Source organism: Podarcis cretensis (genome assembly GCF_951804945.1).
Source record: "Podarcis cretensis genome assembly, chromosome: 1".
Lineage (NCBI taxonomy): Eukaryota > Metazoa > Chordata > Lepidosauria > Squamata > Lacertidae > Podarcis > Podarcis cretensis.
Window position 1 is genome coordinate 108,301,278 of NC_137170.1, and position 21,925 is coordinate 108,323,202.

Genomic DNA, 21,925 nt, shown 5'->3' on the forward strand with positions numbered 1-21,925 from the left:
CATCTCGCTTTATTGGCCGAGGGAGCCAGCGTACATGACTAAGCCGCTTCTGGCAAACCAGAGCAGCGCACGGAAACGCCGTTTACCTTCCTGCCGGAGCGGTACCTATTTATCTACTTGCAATTTGACATGCTTCTGAACTGCTAGGTTGGCAGGAGCAGGGACCGAGCAACGGGAGCTCACCCCGTCATGGGGATTCGAACTGCCAACCTTCTGATCTTCAAGCCCTAGGCTCTGAGGTTTAGACCACAGCACCACCCACATCCCTTATCCTGAAAGTATATTTGGCCTAAAAGAGGACAGACCAGGGACCCACTGTTCTGTGGGGTGGTTTCTTCTGATGATCATAGATTTGATTCTACCTCTTACTGGGGCCTTATGGCAAGTCCATCACTCAACCCAATGCCCTTACTCAATGCAAGGAATCCATAGCTAGAGCATCCCAGCAGATGGGTGACCAGTCTTCTTGGAAGACCTCCGGTGAGGAGGAGTCCCAGTCCCACCCCTCTGATAATTGTTCTGGTGTCAAACTGTTCTTAATGTTAAAATGTTTCTTGTAACGTTCAGTTGAAATCTTATGTGAGTTATCACTTCTCCACTCAGCTTGAGAGAAACCGCTATGTAGTTGCACTATGGATGCAGCTTAAGAGATGTTAACTTTGGGAGGATTATTGAAAGGAAAGAAATGTGTCAATTAGTGCTGAAAAAGCAAAGTATTTTTGGGAGGCGACAATTCATATGTAATGAAGGTAACATGGCAGCAAGTGAGTGTTGGGTGGGGAGCCAGGGGAAGGGGGTCCACCGTCCCTGTCATGGCTGTCAGAAGAAGGGAACCAGTGTTTGTTTTCCAGTGGCTCTCCTCCAACAGTCTGAACAAGTGGCAGTGGCTGAGGGCTGGTTGGTTCCTCTTTATTTCTTGCTCATAGGCACGAATCTGTGGTCCATTTCCTTGCTTCTCTTCTGTTCTGTTTTAGCATACCTCAAGGACAAACTAGACCAGTACATGGCCCAGTTTCCCAAAGTCCGGATCCTTCATCTCAAGGAAAGGCATGGTTTAATACGAGCTAGACTAGCGGGAGCAGAGATTGCCAAAGGTAAGAAGAGTTGCATTTTATCATCAAAGTGCAGTTTGTTATTTGCTGTTGTTGTTGTTTAAAAAAAGACAGAAGTCACTGGAAGCAATCCAGTGGAAATTTGACTCATTGCACTGACATCAGTGGAACTGAATGGGTCCAGTCAGAATTTAAGTGCCATTCTGCTAAATGGGGCTCTCTCCCAGAAAAGTGTGCGTAAGAATATAGCTTTAATTCATTGGGATGTAGGCATACTTAACCTTCACTGGACCGTGCCTGATCGCCAAACAATTTTAAAACGTGCACTAAAATCAGAATAATAGAAGGCAGATATTTCCCCCCACCAGTCATGTAGATTCAGTAGTACTACAAAGGTGGCACCAAATATTCTCTTCCTTTCGCCCCCCCCCCCAAAAAAAATAGTGAGTTGAAATATGTTTTAAAAACATTTCCTGAAAACCTCTTTAACTGTGAGAACATTCATTTTTTTAAAAAAATCTTTATTTGGTGCTTTCAGCATTCCCCCTTTCTGGTATCAACTGGAAATCAGGTCATGAACAGGTTAATGTAAAAACATTTTAAAATCACAGAGATTATTGTTCCCTGATGATGACATGGGGGAAGGGGGCAAACAAGAGTAACTGAAAATGAGGGCAGTGCTTGCTGAATCAGTCACACAGGTGATCTTAGCCTACAAGGAGTCATGAAACCACTACAGACAATACAACTGGGATATGTGATATGTGTGGATGTTCCCCTAGATCTCTTTTTTCAGTAGGACACCAAGAAACTATTATCACATACACACACCCAGCAATGTTTTCAACAAGAGGCTATCAAGTACAATGGATGAGGAGCCTGTGGGCTTTCAGAGTGTGCTGGCCTACAATTCCCATATTTTCGAGCCATTCACTTAGGGTACCTGGGGCTTATGGGAGTTGGACTGCTGCATTATCCGGAAGGCTGCAGGTTCCCTATCCCTGGAGTGAGAACTTTCCAGAGTTGTTCCATTTCACCTTCTGCAATGGAATTAGCTCCTTTTTATTTTCTTCTCTAGGTGACGTACTGACATTCTTAGATTCTCATGTGGAATGCAACGTAGGATGGCTGGAGCCCCTCCTGGACAGAATCCATTTGAATAGGAAGAAAGTGGCCTGTCCTGTTATTGAAGTCATCAGTGACAAAGATATGAGGTAATTTTGATGCCTCCATATTTGTTCTGGTCCCGCCTTGGTAATCCATGCACAGGGGAAAATACTTATTCACGTGGATCATTTTTCTTTCTTTTTTCTAAATATTTTTACTGATTTTTACAAATAATTTCCAAAAATCATATAACATACTTTCTTATCTTATATAATGTTTTGGACTTCCATCAACTGCATCTGAAGATTTTCCAGTCTTTCTCACGTAATCTGCATTTCATGATTTTCAGTATTGCATTTAATACTCCATCACTAATAATTCTTACAGTTTTCTCTGCAATATTTTGCATAGTCCTCCTTACAAAACATCTTGCAGTCCTACTAGCGTGATCTGTGGATTACAATTGCTTTTCAAATAATCATATATTTACTCCAGTCCTCTGAGAATCTCTGATTCTGGAGGTTTCGAAAAGATGTTACACCAAGAATTAAAAAACTATTTTTAAAGGATGTTATACATTTCACCACATGTTTAAAAAGCTCATAATTTTGTGAGAGTATGTGTTTTAATGTTACCCATGGGATCCATTAACAGCTCCTCCTCTTTAAAAGTATATCATTCAAGTTACAGTTACCCTTTTTAGACACAGCTTTTGTTTCTGAAGTTAATTCCTGTTGTGACTTCCATTCCTTAGCTACATGACCGTTGACAGCTTTCAGCGTGGTGTTTTTACATGGCCAATGAATTTTGGATGGAAGCCCATTCCTCCAGATGTCATCTTGAAAAATGGGATTAAGGACACCGATATAATTAGGTAAGTTTATGCTGTTACGCTTTTGTTGACAGAATTGCTCCTTAAGCTCTAAACCCACAAGTTGGGAGAAAGGCGTATATTACTCAGGTTTGCAAAACATAGGTAACATTTGTTGGGCGTGCAACCCTACTCTTTCCTGAGTGCAAACTAACATCATTAAAACACTACGAATTCAGCTATGAGGATCCCATACAAAGAACAAGGTTGGGTAAACACTGGGCCTCTAGACCAGAGTTGTTGGAGTCCCAACTCCCATCAGCCCATAGCCAACACGGTCAGGGATGCTTGAAGCTTTAGTTCAGCCACAATTTCCTGGAATAGGAAAACAGGAAGGCCAACGTGGTACCTCCAGATGTTGAACTGCAACTCTCCAGCATAGCCAGGGTGTTCAGGGATGATAAGAGTCATAGTCCATCAACATCTGGAGAGCCCCACATTGGCTACCCCTGATTTATTTAAAGTAAGCATCATACAAATAGGGAGATGTCAGTTTATAAACATGTTAAAACTACCACCTGTGCAAGGAACCTAATGCTATGTTTGGCTAGATGCAATTGCACCCAAACTCTGCATTTGCAAGGCAAGCCATCTATACCATATTCAAGACTTCCATCATATAACAAGATTATATTTTAGAGTTTATAAACAGTGGCAGAGCCTGCTGCTAAGTTTTTGTGGGTGGGGACGAGCCGATCTAATTCATCCTGGAAGTCATAAAGGGAACTCTGATGTAAGCACATGGAGCATTGTTAAAATTCGTGTGGTAGGTGCCCTTTAATAGCAAAATCTGTATTTTCTTTTAAAGCACAGTGTAAAATCCTAAATTATGTTTCAATTACTAGGTGTCCTGTGATGGCAGGTGGGTTATTTTCTATTGATAAGAAGTACTTTTTTGAACTTGGGACATATGATCCTGGCCTTGATGTTTGGGGAGGTGAAAACATGGAGATCTCATTCAAGGTATGTTGCATTAACTGTAACAGTATTCCCCCCACCCCAGTTGATTTGCATCACATTCATAATCACATTAATGGTCATATTACAGCAGCAGTCCAGCATATATAGTGGTTTCAGATGCTCCTTAGTAGAAATAAATGGTCAAAAATGACTGCACCAGGGCAAGCAGTATATTGTATCTGTTATATTTACATATTATTCCGTCACGTCCCCCCAGCAATCACATTTTAAACTTGAGGGTGCTTTGTAAGATGTATGTACCTTTAACAAAATATAGCTTTCATGCAATAGATTAAAATAAAATCCTAGGCAAAAAGCACTAAATAATACAATGGCTCATGTCAGATACCACATATGAAACCATGGTTAAGGAACATTCAACATGGTTAATGTTTTGTGTGAACTGATAGATCATGGGTTGTGATCCAGTGGCAAATTAGAATGGGAAATGGATTTGCAAGCCATGATTTGTGCTATCTCTCATTGGTGTGACGTCTGAGTTGACAAACCATTGTTAACAGCCATTGTTGTGCCTCTGAAGGCCATTGCAACTGGAGACTGTAGTGCTGAGCAGATATAAAACAAAAACAGACCACAGGTTGCCTGTACATACAGAAGCTCCAACTGTGGTTTGGGATCTTAAGCCACATTTACTGTAAACTATGGTTAGGCATGCTGTCTGAACTGAGCTGGTGTGCTATGGAATCCCCTTACATAATTATCAACAGCAAGTTGTTCTAAACCTTCCCTATCCGGATGCACCCGAAGGCATATTACACGACAGAATCCATTGGCCAGTAGCTGCCTCATGAAGTGTTATCCTACCTCTTTTTCACCAGGTTTGGATGTGTGGAGGGGAAATAGAAATCACCCCGTGTTCCAGAGTGGGCCACATTTTCAGGAATGACAACCCCTACTCCTTCCCTAAAGACCGCCTTACCACGGTGGAGCGGAATTTGGCCCGAGTTGCAGAGGTTTGGCTGGATGAATACAAAGATCTCTTCTATGGACATGGTTATCACCTCATCCAAAAGAACCTGGACGTTGGAGATTTGACTCAGCAGAGAGAACTGAGGAAACGGCTTCAGTGCAAAAGCTTCAAATGGTACCTGGAGAACGTCTACCCTGATTTAGAAGCCCCCCTTGTGAAAGCTAGTGGGCTGGTATGTTCAATTTCCCAACTCCAATGTGCCCCTTGGGCTAATGTCAACTTGACACATCATCGTCTTAAAATTTTATCAAAACAAATTTAAAAAATTCCTTCCAGTAGCACCTTAAAGACCAACTAAGTTAGTTCTTGGTATGAGCTTTCGTGTGCATGCACACGAAAGCTCATACCAAGAACTAACTTAGTTGGTCTTTAAGGTGCTACTGGAAGGAATTTTTTTATTTTGTTTTGACTATGGCAGACCAACACGGCTACCTATCTGTAATTAAAATTTTATGTCTTTTGTGTGATATTTGTCTGTGATGGATTTCGCCCAGTGTTTGGTAGCCCAGAGCTGAGGAACATCTGGCCCTCCAGATGTTGTTGGACTACAGCTGCGTCATCCCTGACCATGGGCAACGTTGACTAAAGCTGGTGAGAGATGGAATCGAACAACATCTGGAGGATCAGAGGATCTAAGGAGATGAACTCATGTCCAAAGAATGAGTGGGAAATTAATGTGGGGGGAAAGATCCTGGTGGATTTTGCATGTGTTGCAATATATTAAATGGGTTGATGTTTGGGGCCCAGAGGGACGCGGGTGGCGCTGTGGGTAAAACCTCAGTGCCTAGGGTTTGCCAATCGCATGGTCGGCAGTTCGAATCCCCACAGCGGGGTGAGCTCCCGTCTTTCGGTCCCAGCTCCTGCCAACCTAGCAGTTCAAAAGCACCCTTAAGTGCAAGTAGATAAATTGGTACCGCTTACCTAGCGGGAAGGTAAATGGCGTTTCCGTGTGCTGCGCTGGTGCTGGCTCGCCAGAGCAGCTCCGTCATGCTGGCCATATGACCCGGAAGTGTCTCCGGACAGCGCTGGCCCCCGGCCTCTTAAGTGAGATGGGCGCACAACCCTAGAGTCGGACACGACTGGCCCGTACGGGCAGGGGTACCTTTTACCTTGGGGCCCAGACCCCACCTCTCTGCCTTGGGCTTGGTTTGTGAGCTGAGGATCATCTAGTTCAACTCCCTGCATTGCAGGAATACGCAGCTGCCCCATGCGGGGATTGAACCTGCAACCATGGCGTTCTCAGCACTACGCTCTAACCAACTGAGCTAAGGCATCTGGTCCAGAATTCTGCATTCGCTAGTGACCACCCAAATGCTTCTGAGAAGCTTTTGAGCAGGGCATTGGACCCTGCTGTTTGTCCCCAGCACCTAGTTTTTCAGAGACCTCTGAAGATGAAAGTTCTATTCAGCTGTTGTAGCTGAGGTAGCTGTGCCCATTTAAAGCACTGGAATCTGTCAGGGAGGAGGAGCTTTGGGTGAAGCCAAGGGAAGATGTTGGGAGCAGCCTAGTGTCGGTAGCCCCTGCAGTAACGATTAGCAGCTAAAGAAGAGTTGTTGATATTTTAGATATTTGCCCTAGAGTATTGGTGCTTAAAAGATCTTAGTTTGGTTTGTTTTTCTTCTTCTTCTTACATTCCTAACTCAAATCACCGAGGCTCAACTTCCTCTCAGAGATTTCAGACTTCTTGCTTGCAGCCACTAGAGTGCAGTAGAATCCCATTTTCCTCCAGTTTCTGGAATAAAATTGGCATTTTGGTACCTTATCCCAAACCCCAAATTTTCTTCCGTAAAGCAGTGATATGGCATCCTGATGAACTTTCCATGCCCACCATCCAATTTCAATGCTAATTTATAAGCTGTAATTAGGAGAGAGGGCATGAAAATTGCATTGCTGGTGCTGATGGGAGTTGTAGTTTTATTGGGGTCAAAGATTCCCCACTCCTGCTTTGCACCTTATGCATATTTGCACAGTGTTCCTTCTGCCCCTGTCGTGTCCCCTCCTTTCATTCCATGACAGCAGACATAGACCTGTGATGTTGCAGGAGCTTTTCTGTGCCTGGCCATCACAAGAACTCTGACCTTTCCTTGTTTCTACAAGGCCAATAGGTGTACAGAGAAAGTGAGAGAGTGCCGTGCTCTGTGCCATCATGGGGAGAAATTGGGAACCTGTGGGCTCCCAGATGTTGCTGCACTCCAAGCCCTAGGCTTCATGACCCGTGGTGGGGGATACTGGGAGCTGTAGTCCAGCAAATATCTGGAAGCCTTCAGGTTCCCCATCCCTGACCCTGGGCGAGAGAAGGTGTTGTGATGAGAGAGTTGGAAAGAGATCCTTGACAGGCCACTTAGTACACGGCCGTAAAAATTGCAAAATGCAATCAGTCACTCATCCCCCAAATCCATTAACAAACTGAGATCTGGTGACAGCAGGAGGGCTTAGCCACTTATTTACATTTATTTTGTTGACCTTTGCATTAACAAATTACAGTGCACATCATTAACCCAGAAGATTTTTATTTAAAACTCCAAATTAGTCTTGCTTAGACAAAGTAATCTCAAGATGGAAGATTGCTATTACGATGGGTTGGGCAACCCAATTGACTGCATAAGGTCAGCTGTGGAGAATTGCTCTTTTTACCTGTCCCTGGCTTAGGTTTGCTGATAGGGGGCTGCAGCAAATAGAGATAAGTCATCGTTGCTCCCTCCAGCCTGAAAACAAACCTGAATTACAGCATTTGAATCAGTAAAATGAAAGTTTTCATACTTCCAAAACAAAAGAAAGGGTTGATTTTAGGGCTGTCCAGAAACACAAGAATTTGAAACTGATTAGAAACAATTTGCATGCCACCTAAACTTTTTAATGAGATAACAAAGACAGCTAACAATTTAATAAACAAGCGCTGCCAAGTTGTTAAAAGAGAAGGCCATCTTTTACATTTTCTTTTTCTTTCCCTGTTAGCTGTCACACACCTGTCAAAATAGCCTCAGATGCTCAGGCCAACTAATTAAAAGTGAGCCCAATCTGATTGATCACCTTCAATGACTATGTTTCAACTTACGAAATACCCATCAAATGTCAGAAATGTGGTAGAGGAGCTCTAGTGGCTATTGCCCACCTCTAGATATTGAATTGGTTTTAAAAAAAAAAAATGCTGTATTCCTCCTTCAGGGTCTTTACGCCCACTTTGACATCACATTTCTAACCTTTTGCTTCAATTTGCTTGTTTTATTTTAGATCATTAACATAGCACTGGCTAAATGCATCACTGTGAATACGTCTAGCCTGGCCTTTGAAACATGTGACGTTAATAACAAGGTAAGACTGTTTATTGCCTTCCTGTTGCATTTTTTCATATTGGAGGCCCAACATGGTTGCTTTTTGAAATTTCAACTTGGGAGGCTAATACTGGGCACAGTCTTCCTGCTGGGCTCACAGCTAGGCTTCCCTCACTATCGGGAGATGCAAGAAGGCCCTTTTATAGTTACCGGAAGGCACAGATGATGGAGTGGAATCTGTAGCCCAGTCTCCAGTGAAGTCACAAACCAGTGGCACTGGCGAGTGGCACATAAGTGGCCTCTGGAAGCCAGATTATCCCCACTCCATTTCCTGCAGCTTCCAGGAAGCATAAAAGATATGTAATATTTTCATGGGGTTGGTTACTACTTCTTGCACTAATGGCTTGTTCCAAACAATTCAGTTCCTTTTCCCGTTCAAACCATTGCGAAGTGCCATGGGTGAGACGCATTTTTCACCCACGAAACCAACGGCAGGCTTTCATGCCTACCCTTCACCCGTAAATACAGGTAACAACAATATCAAACTGCAGTATTAAAATTAGTTGAAACCGCAGTCTGATGTTTATCCCAGGATCGTAGAAAAGCGTCTCAGCAGCTCTACCCATTTCACAGGTTGCCTTTAGGTCAGTGTTAGAAGATGTAAAATCCAGGCAGCAAAGTAACTCCATAAACCAGGGTTACCATCACCAAAACAGAACGCCTAGTTGCCATTTTTGGGCAAGTCCTGTTTTTCAATATGACTTTTTGGTTCCTGGAAGTCATTCTGACTGTGCAGATAAAATATAATGGATAGGATTCTGCAGGATGTGTTCCAAGTGTGTGAAAACCATTCAGATCCAAGGATCCCCAGGCTTGTAGCCCCAGATGGTGGAGACATCAGGCCCCATCCTGGTCCCCAGGCATCTTCACTTGGTTTTAAGTGGCCAGTAGCCAGATGCAAAATGCACCTGGCGTATGGCGAATTTCGAAAGCTGCTTTAGATTGCCTGCATTTTGCATACTGAGGGATTCAGCTGCATACTGGAAAGGCCAATTTTAGTCAGAGACTCCAAGACCAGGACAAAGAGACAGTGGAAGAAGATTGGAAGAAGTTTAAAGACTATCTTAATAAACATTATAAAATTAATGAAGGCTAGAAAGACATGGGTTTAAAAATTAGAGGTTTGCAGGGGCGTTGATTAAGGAAAAAGAATGGAATTATTAAAAACTATGGGAAACATGGGAATGGATTTGCTGACAAGATAAATGAGATTAGAATACAGAAGGGGGAGGTGTGAGGAGGTCGGGGAAATTAGGTTTAGAAAATAAGGTTTGAATTTATACTTGTTTTTGGTTTGTTGGTTTATGTATGTTTTTATTGTTGACATGGGTTTAAAAATTAGAGGTTTGCAGGGGCGTTGATTAAGGAAAAAGAATGGAATTATTAAAAACTATGGGAAACATGGGAATGGATTTGCTGACAAGATAAATGAGATTAGAATACAGAAGGGGGAGGTGTGAGGAGGTCGGGGAAATTAGGTTTAGAAAATAAGGTTTGAATTTATACTTGTTTTTGGTTTGTTGGTTTATGTATGTTTTTATTGTTGTCTGTGATTATATGTTTTTATTCAAAACTTTAATAAATATCATTTTAAAAAAATATTTTTTACTTGTATACCAGCCTCTCACAAAACATCAGGGAAGTGTACAGCAATGTAAAAAAAAAGCCCATGTAAAATAAAAAGCAGTACAGAACAATCATTAAAATGACTGGCTACTGAATAAAATTTTAAGGAGCTGCATATTACTATTACTAAAATTTATTTATCAAATCACCTTTCAAACCGGGTGATCTACATGTAAAATAACTTAAAACAGTTTAAAACACACACAAAAACCCAAATACATTTAAAATAAGTTTAAAGTCCTAACAAGTGGACACCCATTTATCCAGCTGAAAATGCCTGTTTGAACAAAAAGGGTCTTCAACTGTTTCTGGGAAGTGCAGATATTGGACGCCTGTTGTGTAGGCCTGTTGGCATAAAAATGTCTTCCGAGCGGCACCTGAAAGCAGGGTTGAAATTGAGTGTGATAACCAACCACCGAAATTTAGCCTGCTGCTGATTCTTTCCCATGCGCAGAACCAGAAGTTCAACTATACTTGGCTGAGATTGATCCAGCACGGAGACTCCTGTGTAGCAGTGACTGATGCGGAAGGGACACTGGGCCTGCACCCTTGCGATAAACGAAACAATAGCCTGAAATGGTTGCATAAATCACTGGTGGCTTTTCATCCAGAACTCGTAAGTGCAGCATTTGCAAAGGGCTCCTCCTCCCTCCCTCCCAGCCCCCTTCGCTGTGGCCAAACTAGAACCGGTGCAAAACAAAGGGAGCCTTTTCTCTCATTTCCATTTGTATGGGGGCATGTGAGAGGCATTAGTCATTCAAGTAAAGAAAGGGTTTGTGCAGGCGTTAACTTTTAGCTATATTTGATGAATCGAAGGGCATTTTTTTAGTTATTTCCATATGTTTATCCTGCCCTTCCTCCAAGGGGCTCGGGGTGGTGCACATAGTTCCGTTTTATGAACCTATTCTCTCCTCACAACAGCCCTGTGAGGTAGGTTAGGCTGAGAGATGATGGCTGCAGTGAGTGAACGTTCTGGCTGAATATGGGTTTCTCTGGTCCTTAGCCCAACATACTTAAGCCAGGGGTGACAGACCTTTTGGCTGTCAAGGGCCACAGCCCACCAGAGTCGATCAACTGTGGCACATTGCGGCAGTGGGAAAGACAGAAGCCAAAAGTGGACAGGACACGCCCTTTCCCCCCACCTTCTTTTTACACCAATTCTCTCCTTCCTCCACACCTAGTAGCCTGGTACAGGCAGGGGTGTAGATTGCTTTTGTCAGTTGTCCAGATTTGTCACTTGCAGAAGGCTTTCCTCCTCTCCTTTGATCACTCCATTCAGCTCTCTCCCCCCTCTGCAATTTCCCCTCTGGGCTCCCCCCACCTACATGAAATTAAGCTGAGGACTGCATATGGCCCTCAGGTTGCTCACCTGTGCTCTAATCATGCAACCACACAGGATGTAGCAAGCTTACATACTTCCAGGCCATAGAAATGAATCAATGTCGCAGGTGGCGCTGTGGCCTAAACCACTGAGCCTCTTGGACTTGCTGATCAAAAGGTTGGCGGTTCGAATCCCCACGACGGGGTGAGCTCCTGTTCCTCTGTCCCAGCTCCTGCCAACCTAAAAGCACCCCAGTGCAAGTAGATAAATAGGTACCACTGCGACGGGAAGTTAAACAGCGTCTCTGTGCACTCTGGTTTCCATCACAGTGTTCCGTTGTGCCAGACGTGGCCTGGAAAGCTGTCTGTGAACAAGAGCTAGCTCTCTCGGCCTGAAAGCCAGATGAGCGCCGCACCGCATAGTCACCTTTGACTGGACTTAACCGTCCAGGGGTCCTTTCGCTTTACCTTTATATGTTTGTGTTGTTTGTGAGTGTGTGAAAGCTAGAGAGAGAGAGAACAGAAGGAATCACTGGAACTTTTTCAAGCAGGTACGTTTCTTAAGCCCCAAGTCCTGTTTCTCCACTGAGACATACATGCAGGCCAATGAATTTGTGGGATTTCTCCAAAAGTTTCCTTGGGTCGCAAAATCAGCACACGTCTTGAGGCAAAGGTCTGAAACCAGGTGGCTATAAAAATAACAGGTTGGATTCAGACTATAAGTGAGTCGTGCTGGAGTCCCACTGAAGTGACTGACTTAAGTCATGTTGATGTCAATGGGTGGGATTCAGTGTCTCCCCCTGTGTTGTGTTGTGTTGTGTTGTGTTGTGTTGTGTTGTGTTGTGTTGTGTTGTTGTGTTGTGTTCACCACCCACCACCCTGCAATCCAGTTCCATCAGCAGAACCCTTGTTTTAACACTGGCAATGAAACAACATCCTCTGCTGCAGGTGAGGCAGCTGGGTAGTTTAGAAGTTAGAGAATAGGCTAGTTTAGGTGACTCAAGGGAAATGGTTCAGGGAATTGCCCCCCTCCCCACCCCACCTGCCGCCTGAGGCAATTGCCTCACACTGCCCTGGGTGCTGGGGGTAGTTTTCTATTTTAAGACCTCAACTTTGCCTTACTAAGTACTGTGATTTCAGTTTCTCACAGATCTTCCTTCCAGGGTGGTCATCCATACATCATAGAAACACTTTGCAGTGATAAAGAATAGATTCTCTAAACTGTCCTGGTGCAAAAATCAATCTAAAGACTGTATTTAAAACACGAACACCAAAATCGTTTGCAGCCTCCTCAGCTGTAGCTTCTAGAAATAATTCTAAAGACTTTTTTTAAAAAAAGGACCAAGGTAAATTAAAATGATTTTCCCTATCTGAAAGAGGCTGATTTTTAGCAGGTCCTTTCAAGACTTTAGGGTAGGGGGTGTTGAGAGGGAAGAATAGCAATTATAGGAGCTGATCGATAATCTTGTACAAGATCCTGACATTGTGACTCTTTCCATCTGTTCCTCCTTTGCCAATCTTGGTTCAAAACCTCCTAAAAAGTGAAAATACTCCCTTTTTTAGGCTAAGACATGAAAAAGCATATGAAAAATGACCAGCCATTTAAGTTACCAGATAGCTTGTCAGGTAGCACTGACATTCTTTGATCTACCTCTGAACTCTGGGCCTTAAAACAGATTGGACCTTCCACAATATAGAAAGTTGTGTTTCCCCTCTTCTTCTTCTTCTTCTTTTTGCTAAATTGTAATACCCAGTTCAGCACAATTGGATACGGGCAATTGCACCTGTAGAAAACTAAGCCAGCAGCAAGTTTGAGCCATACAATTTTATCCGCCAAGGTAAAAGATCAGATTAGTTTTTTTATGAAAGCTTTGGAGGGCAGGCTGGGCCTGTGGGAGCCTAAAGTTATTGCCGTCACTTGAAACCAAAAGATGGATTTATTTTCTATAAAGCTAAGGGCTGTCCTCTGCAGGCTCGTCTTGTACCTGCACTGTTCAGAATGAATAAAAATCGGCCACAGCACAGCCTGTTCTTTGGGGTAATCAGGAAGCAAACCTGTACCTTTTGGAAGCATTTGGTGTTCTCATTTGTACATTTCAGCTTACGTTGGAGTACAAAGAGGGGGATTTGAGCATACAGCTCCTATGTTCGCCAGTTCTGCAACAGGTACACTGCAGTTGCACATGCATAGGCACCCCCCAGGTGATCAGGACTCCCGATTGTACAGGGATGTACAGGGACTTACTGCATGACATTTCTATATGCACACATGTGCATGGGTGCTCTTTCAGAAGTCCTGTGCAATGCATGAATGTCATGGGTGGAGCCAGTGTGGTGCAGTGATGTTTGCCCAGATCTGGCAGCTGAATATATATACACAAGGAGCAATGCGTGGAGTTTATTGATTGATTTATACCCCATCTTCTCCTCCCAAAGAACTTATGGCTGCGTACATAGAATAATGGAATCGCAGAGTTGAGAGGGACCCCCAGGGGTCATCTAGTCCAAACCCCTGCAATGCACGGATCTCAACCGAAGCATCCATAACTGGTGGCCACCCAATCTCTGCTTAAAAACCTCCAGTGAAGGAGGTTGGACCCTCCAAGGATTTTCCCCTCCTCTTGTAATCTCCAGAACAACCCTGTGACGTAGCTTAGGCTAACAGGCAATGCCTGGGTCAAGGTCACCCAGTGAACCTCATTTGAACCCTGGTCTTCCTTCCAGGTCCTAGCTCGACACTCCAACCACTAAGCCGCACTTGCATGAGCTTCCATGAACCGGGTTTTTAAAACTGCCACCACTACCATCACATTAATAATAATAGTAATAATTCATTATTTATACCCCACCCATCTGGCTGGGTTTCCCTAGCCGCTCTGCGCGGCTCCCAACAGAATATTAAAAATAGAATCAAACAGTTAAAACTTCCCTAAACATTAAAGGTAAAGGTAAAGGTACCCCTGCCCGTACGGGCCAGTCTTGACAGACTGGGGTTGTGCGCCCATCTCACTTAAGAGGCCAGGGGCCAGCGCTGTCCGGAGACACTTCCGGGTCACGTGGCCAGCGTGACATCGCTGCTCTGGCGAGCCAGAGCCGCACACGGAAACGCCGTTTACCTTCCCGCTGGTAAGCGGTCCCTATTTATCTACTTGCACCCGGAGGTGCTTTCGAACTGCTAGGTTGGCAGGCGCTGGGACCGAGCAGCGGGAGCGCACCCCGCCGCAGGGATTCGAACCGCCAACCTTTCGATCGGCAAGCCCTAGGCGCTGAGGCTTTAACCCACAGCGCCACCTGCGTCCCTAAACATTACCGCCCATGCAATCCGCACAGGCATCCTTGTGTGAAATGAATGGAGGCTGTGCAAGAGCACTGGTGGAACTGCTCAAATTGATTTCATTGGAACACGACAGCTTCACGGTGGATGGTGCTTTGTGGTCCTAGGCTTCCAAAACAGCAGGCAACGCAACAGACCTGGCTTGAAGATGGCAAATCTAAATGCAGGTGTGAAAACTAAGAACCAGAGCCACTTGCTGCACATTTTTATTTTTGAACCCTTCCGCTCTCAGAAACCAAGAATGGGCTTTTGGTGGCCTGCATACGATCACATCCCAGTGTGCATTTGTTGGCACAACTACAGTGCTATTCCTAAAGGATATATTAGCCTCGAGTTTTCCCTTAAATGGGTTGTTCCTTAATTCTTTGTATTTACTTAAGTACAGTAGTGAGGGGAATAAAACCTGTAGACATTTTGGAATCTATAGAGGGCGTTTTCCAGAAAACAAAACAACGATCTTTTGAAAGAGCAGATCCAAAGATTGAAATGATGGGGATTTTTCCTGGGTTTCTACCAAATGTCAGCTCTTCAAGAATATTCCGTCATTGCTAAGACAGCTATGTACTGAAGATGGCATATTGACATAATCTCATTTTCCCCCCAATCAACCATATTCATGACTAGATAGAAATCAAATAGAAAAGAACTTTCCCAGCTAAAAACGTATTGTGGAGTGTGTCCGTTGTACTATAGGCTTTCCCTCCCCTAAAAGAGCCTTTGTTATTAATTCGTTAACAAGATTACCATTTTATGATGTGTTACTCTGCACTAAGATAGCAAAAGGAAATGGCTCTGGACAAATCCACAGAGCAGTTTACCTTGCTTTTTGATCAGTGTAGTGCTTGCTGCCTCTGCTTTCAGATAATGGCTGTAGCTTCCTCTGTACTAAAACACAGAACTCCATGGGCACAAGTAGGATGAAACTTTAACATGAATCTACCGTGATGCACACTTACTGAAACAATACGTAAACCAAAACGCAGCTATCCTTTGCAATTTGCACTTCTCTCAATTGTGCAATGCAGTTCTCCAACAGCAACAGAAAATGTGCACAAAGATGCATACGTTAGGGTAAAGTGTGCTTAAAAATGCAGGTATTAGTGAAAATAATATTAAAAGGCATTATATTAGCAAAAATTGCAAAAAATGTGTATCGAGCAAAATTATATACAAATGTGTGTCTGTTACGAGAAATGTGAACAAAAACGCTGGCATATTTTTGTGAGCGCTTTAAAAAAACTCTCAAACTGATGCAGAAATGTGGGTAACTGAACTTAAGGCTGGAAAAACAAGAAACCCAAATTGACAAATTTGTCCCTGGTTGCAGGCAGAATGAACCATGAAAGTTATGCCTAACAAGGAACGAACAGCTCTTTCTGACTGGTGTATTCTTCTGCATTTTGCCAGTCATGCATAGTTTAAAGCTGCATGATGCAACATCATCACTTAAAAAAAAATTCCCTGCCCTTTGCAAGGAGCAGCCAGTAGAATTGATCAGAGGTAGAGAAAACACTGAGCGCAACTGCATTATAATACCAGCATGTGTTGACCAATCCTGGAGTACTGTACTGGCTGATACCTGGACATGTGAACTGACTCATTGATGAATGTTTTACCTGAAGAGTTCTGTCTCTGATGTCAGATATACAGTGGCTGATTCACACATGAAAATCCATCATCAGATATTGCAGTCGTCACATGATAAATATGCATGTGTAAACCAAAGGCTATGATACTGGGCATACTACTGTCGTCTAAGAAAAAGAGTAAATTTTGTGAATGTATGAAAACTCACAGATACACCACTGAAGTGTGACTATCAACATTCACGTTTAACTGTCTGGAAAATGGGCAAATGCCTTTTGTCTAATTTTTAGGCAATCCTAAAATTCATCTAGCATTTTCAGCGTTGTGAACATCAACATTCACCAGATTGTAAACAATCGCTATAGCATATATGTCAAGATAATAGTATTTCCACCGCCGCCACCCTCCCCAACAATACGTTTTCATTTTTTACGATTTGCTGTTTCAATCAAACGATGCTTCAAAATATTAACCTGCATTCCTCAAAATTCAGCCTAGAGCAGCCTTCGGTATAATGGTACTCTGCCTCATGAAAGATAGCTAAATGCAAAATAACCAGAATAGGATTCTCACGATTTCATAATCCAATTCTGTATCCCAGCCCTTTGGATTTAATTAACAAATTACCCAATCCACTTCCCATCATGGTATGTGCCTTTCTACTTCATCAGCTGAGACATAATGCGATATGAAAGGCAGGATCTCCTGCCATAAGTCATCCTATATTGCAAATGCCATCTGGGATGATTTCCTTTGCAGGGTAATTGTCATTCAGGCAGCAAGAGTTCTGCTCGTTGCATTTTCAAAGAACTGGAAAGCCATGTGGCACAGAGGGTGCAGCCAAGTTGTGGTTGGGGAACAGGTGGAAATATTGAGCACTGTCCAACATTCCCATTCAGCTTATAAATGCATACCAGCCTCTGCCAACCTGGAGTCTTCCAGATGGTATCAGCCAACGGTTGGTTGTTGAAGGATCAATAATACATATTGAGCAGAAGCAGCTGGGGAGGTCCTTCCCTAGTCCCATGCAAAAATAAATAAACCTTTATTGTCACTACACCACCTGTGTGCAGTGAAATTAAATTAAATAGCAGTTTATCAGTTTGCTACTTGTAGCCCATTCCTTCTCTCTCTTCCTCTCTTTCCAGATGGATCACATTGTCTTGGAACACCTTCCTCGGGCCACGTGTTTGGAAGTGGATCGGTCTCAGAAAGCCCTGAGGGCCGGCGTTTGTTCCTCCTCCAATCTTTATCAGAAGTGGCAGTTTGGAAATTATTATGCCGCCTGAAGAGGAAGGCAAGCAAACCGGACAGAAGAGTCGCTTTGTAATCCGATGAATTTGAAAGCGGCAGCTGTGGAACTTCCGATAGCAGCGAGCCATAAACTCCGATCTCCCTCCCAAACCGCAGTCAGAACCCGACACTTTGGAAGAAGCCTATGGCCAGATCAGAAGATGGAGCGAGAGCACAGCTGGTTTGATGCTGCTTAGTGACACGTTGGCAGGGGAGGAAAAAATCACCAGGGAAAAAATTACCAAAATTCTTCCTGCCTTAGAGGGTTTACCTGCTTGGCACTGTTACATTTCTGGTTTGGTTTTGGTTTTTTTACGGGAGCATTACGGAGATTCACAAGTTTCACTCTTCTCCCTATTTCAAAAAAAATGCAATCTTTTGGAAACCTTGAGAATCACATATCTCAAATCTGCATCCCAAAACGTGTGGCCTGTGAGTATAGAAGTTGACAGCTGTCAAATTTGATTGGTAGTGGCTGCCAGCTGAATGTCCAGGCTGCACTTTGAGGTGGTGGCAGAAGTTTGAAAATGTCTTACGGGGCTAGCCCTCTTGCTTTCACTTTCAAGAAGCTTTGGGGACAAACTTGGGCTACAACAGTCCAGATTTGAGAGGTCAGACGCACAGTCTATAAACTCTTAAGTAGCACAGTCCAGCAACAAATTCAGCATATGTCCACAGTAGGGATTTTCAGGTGCCTTCCTTTTTTACACATCTAGTCTATATGCATGGGGGAAAGTGCGACTTCATTCTGATCAGCAAGCCAATGCGCTCAAGTGATACATTTCATAAACAAATTCTCAACATCCATGTACTCAGAGGGATGCCTGAAAAAGAGTTCCCATGTGTCCATAGGTGATCGAGGTAATTGGGAACCTTCTGATCCAAGGAGCTGTCTTGTGTATGCGCCCCTTCAGAGAAATTCCACTGAACATGTGAATGTCAGCAATTAGACCAGTGGGTCATGGCCCTGCATCTCCCTCCTCATGTAGGCTATCTTGGGTATTGTTGGAGAATGACAGCCATTATTAAGTCGCTTCTGTAATTTTGCGGGCCTGAGCCCTCAAACCATTTATTTCAGAGCAGTGCCCTCTGAGCATCTTCAAAGATAACTTGCTGAAGGACCACATAAACTTCAGACAGCCGTAGTCTTCAGGAGCCACAAAGGCGGTGGGGCTTCTCTGGAGTAAGGAGCATCCTTTGCCTCGGAGCATTGCCCTGAAGCTGTACCTCACAATACAAGCTTTGATGACAGTCGAGCTTTCATCATCCGTGATGTTTACAGCCTTTTACAAGTCTGTTTTATGTCCAAGAGAGCCTCTGTATAATGTTGCCGCGACATCGCATATCAGCACTGACAATGTTTGGCAAGCTGAACCTGCCAAAATATTGATTTGCCTAACAGACTTCACAGTCAGCTTCATTCCCAACTGTCTTTCTGAGTCTCTCCTCCCCACCCTCCACCCCCCAGCACCCTCCAGTATTGTTGCCCTGTAGTTGCCATCAGAAAAATGACACAGATGTTGTCTGAACACTCACGTTTTATCAAGAGCATGAATTTCATTGCATTCTGTGCGCTGACATTCCATCATTTGTCATTTAGCAGGCACGGAGTGGCCATATGTCACAGTCACATTGCATTTCCCCTCGTGCCATTTGCAAAACGTTCGCGTCCGCCCTGGCTTCGCTTATTCTTTAAAAAAGCATATTGGGTGAACCTTCTGGACTCTCGACACACACAAAAATCTACAACATTGAGTACTGGAGAACACTGCCCAAATAGGCTTTTCTTGCAGGAACAACCACCACGCCAAGCTATATATTTAAAAATCATAATTATATTTCGAGCTCCTGGAACCCAAAACCTAAGAACATGCTCCCAAAGCATTCCTCCATCCTGATATCCCCAGACAGAAAGCCATTGCAACTTCCAAAAATGCAGATGGTTTCAACGATGCAGATGGAAATGACTTCAAATAAAGAGCGTCCGCCATTTACATTGGACCTGATTTTGTGGCTAGAACAACTCTTTTACAGGTAGGCCTCTTGCCGTCGCCTGTTTTGCAGCCATGCACAGCCTTGACTTGCTTGGTTCTGGAAGGTGAGAAAGACACTCCGCTATAGATTTTCAAACCTTTTTTAAAAAAATAAAAATGTTGTATTTGCAAGCAATAACATGGGTGCAAAAAGCTAGGAACCCAATACTCACTGGTTACTAGATTGCAGAAGAAGGCAGGAAGCGTATGGCGGGGAGGGGTTAGGGGAAAACAGATGAATAAACACTGCTATTTTGACACAGGAATAGTATGTGTCTGGGGGTCTGGGATAAGTGAAATGTCCTGCTGTGTAATACTTGTCTGTCCATACTACTACCATCAACCCAGTATCTGGGCTAGTACTATCGGCGTTCATAATACTCCAAAGAGGTGATTAGTGCTTGATCATCAACTCATTCTACTGCACACCCAGCCTCAATCCAGTCTGAATCCCCACTGGAATTTCAATGCAATTGCCCCTTCTGTTCCAGTAGAACTTAAACACAGCTAATTTTTCTCTGGACTGGGCTGCATTTCCAGTGCCAAGAGTCACATGTACAACGGAGTACAGCACCCACCCATTTGTGGTTTTTTTCAGAAAAGGAGCATGCCAAAGCTTCCATGCACCACTTTCTCAGTAGCTCGGTGTGTGTGTGAAGCGATCTTGAGATGAAAGAGTCCCATCTTCTTAAGATAAGGAGCGTCCTGTTATTTAAAGGATAGTACTTAGCTGAACTAAGATGGTAATGAGCAGGGCAAGGCAGCATAGCTGTGCTCCTCTTTCCTCTCCGCCTACATGACCTTCAAGGAAATTACTACCTAACCACTTAAGGAAACTTGAACATTACTCTTACGTTGCTGGAGCAGCACAAGAAGGTGCATTAGTGACCAAAATCTGACCCTACCGATCGTTTTAGCATTTTATATACCTGTCATAAATTTGATCCAGATGTAATTTAATGATGGATCCTGTATATGTTTCATTCTCAAAGTTAAATTTAATTTGCTTGATTTTGTTATTGGGGGTTGGGAGGAAGGAACCTCAATTTGCATCCAATGGAAAAAAAAAGCCTTGTGCAATGACTTTGAATGCACTTGTCCACTGTGAATTTTAACTATGTGCTATGCAATGTATATAGCTCAGAGATGAACTCACATTGATAAATGAACTAAAAGAGTGGTGACTTAATTCATTTTTTTTAATTAAAAAAAGCTGTATATATATTTTTAAAATGTGAGCTGATGTCTTTTATATAATAGAATTTGTGGGTTTTAAAATATATATGTAATTAGTTCCTTCCTGTCTGGCGTTCGTATTGTACCCTTATCTTGTAGGTAGCAGTAATGCGCTCACCTGGTGGTTTTTTTGTTTGTTTTTTAAACATAGCTTTTATGCATTTCAGACAAAAAATGTTATTTACACATGGGAAATTCTTATTAAAAATCTGACATAATTTTTTACAAACATTGTCTCACTGCATCTGTCAACTGTTTTCCTTTAATAGCAGTGGAATCCGCATAAGCCTGGAATCTGCTAAGGTAAGCCCAATACAGAAAGCCCATTTTTTAACTTTTGAATTACAGTGGTACCTCGGGTTACATACGCTTCAGGTTACAGACTGCTAACCCAGAAATAGTGCCTCAGGTTAAGAAGTTTGCTTCATGATGAGAACAGAAATTGTGTTCCGGCGGCGCGGCAGCAGCAGGAGGCCCCATTAGCTAAAGTGGTGCTTCAGGTTAAGAACAGTTTCAGGTTAAGAACGGACCTTCAGAATGAATTAAGTACATAACCAGAGCTACGTACACATAAAAACCCTCTGCACTGAGAACATTCTTGGCAACCCTGACCATCACATTGCTACCCATAAGGACTACAACCTTGTCCAGATTGCCCAGATGGCAGTTGCCACTATGTTTGTGTTTGCGTATGTTTCTCTCAGGGAGGTTCCTATGTCTTAATAACTGCATGACAGACATAAATTCAACAGGTCCAGCTTTCCTATGTAAAAGCAAAATCTACAAATTCACTTTTTGGGGGAGGCGGTGTCAAACTAAACAATCAATTTTTAAAAAAAAACAACATCAAGAACATTTCATGAGCTATGCTTTAATTTTCTCTCAAATATTTATCCCAAAGAGGGTTTTGTAAAAATAAAAATGAGATCCCCCCCCCCCGTTTCTAGTTAAATCAGAATTACACACATCCTTGTTCACACTACAATCCCAGAAGGAATTAGGTTTTGAATATGAAATGTCCAGGATTTGTCTTTTATCTTCTGGGAGGGCGTTCATAACAAAAACCATACTACTATAACTCGGGAAGAGGAGACATCCTTTGAATGTACACAGACCAGAGGGCAAATAAACAACTTCCATTGGAACAATGAGGTTAGTGTTTGGTTTGTACAATGCAGAACTG

At 43.2% G+C, this 21,925-nt stretch overlaps 1 protein-coding gene across 1 annotated transcript in view; it reads left to right on the plus strand.

The window, feature by feature from the left end:
* The window catches only part of GALNT5 (polypeptide N-acetylgalactosaminyltransferase 5), a 33,919-nt gene extending 12,948 nt beyond the window's left edge, over window positions 1–20,971 (plus strand). The window contains exons 3-10 of the mRNA XM_079977481.1: window positions 975–1,094; window positions 2,131–2,266; window positions 2,914–3,033; window positions 3,876–3,993; window positions 4,830–5,153; window positions 8,213–8,293; window positions 10,394–10,555; window positions 17,329–20,971. Of these exons, the coding sequence (XP_079833607.1) occupies window positions 975–1,094; window positions 2,131–2,266; window positions 2,914–3,033; window positions 3,876–3,993; window positions 4,830–5,153; window positions 8,213–8,293; window positions 10,394–10,555; window positions 17,329–17,469 (1,202 nt within the window). The 3' untranslated portion in view covers window positions 17,470–20,971. The remainder of the gene's footprint in view (window positions 1–974; window positions 1,095–2,130; window positions 2,267–2,913; window positions 3,034–3,875; window positions 3,994–4,829; window positions 5,154–8,212; window positions 8,294–10,393; window positions 10,556–17,328) is intronic.
* Window positions 20,972–21,925: the final 954 nt, after the last annotated feature.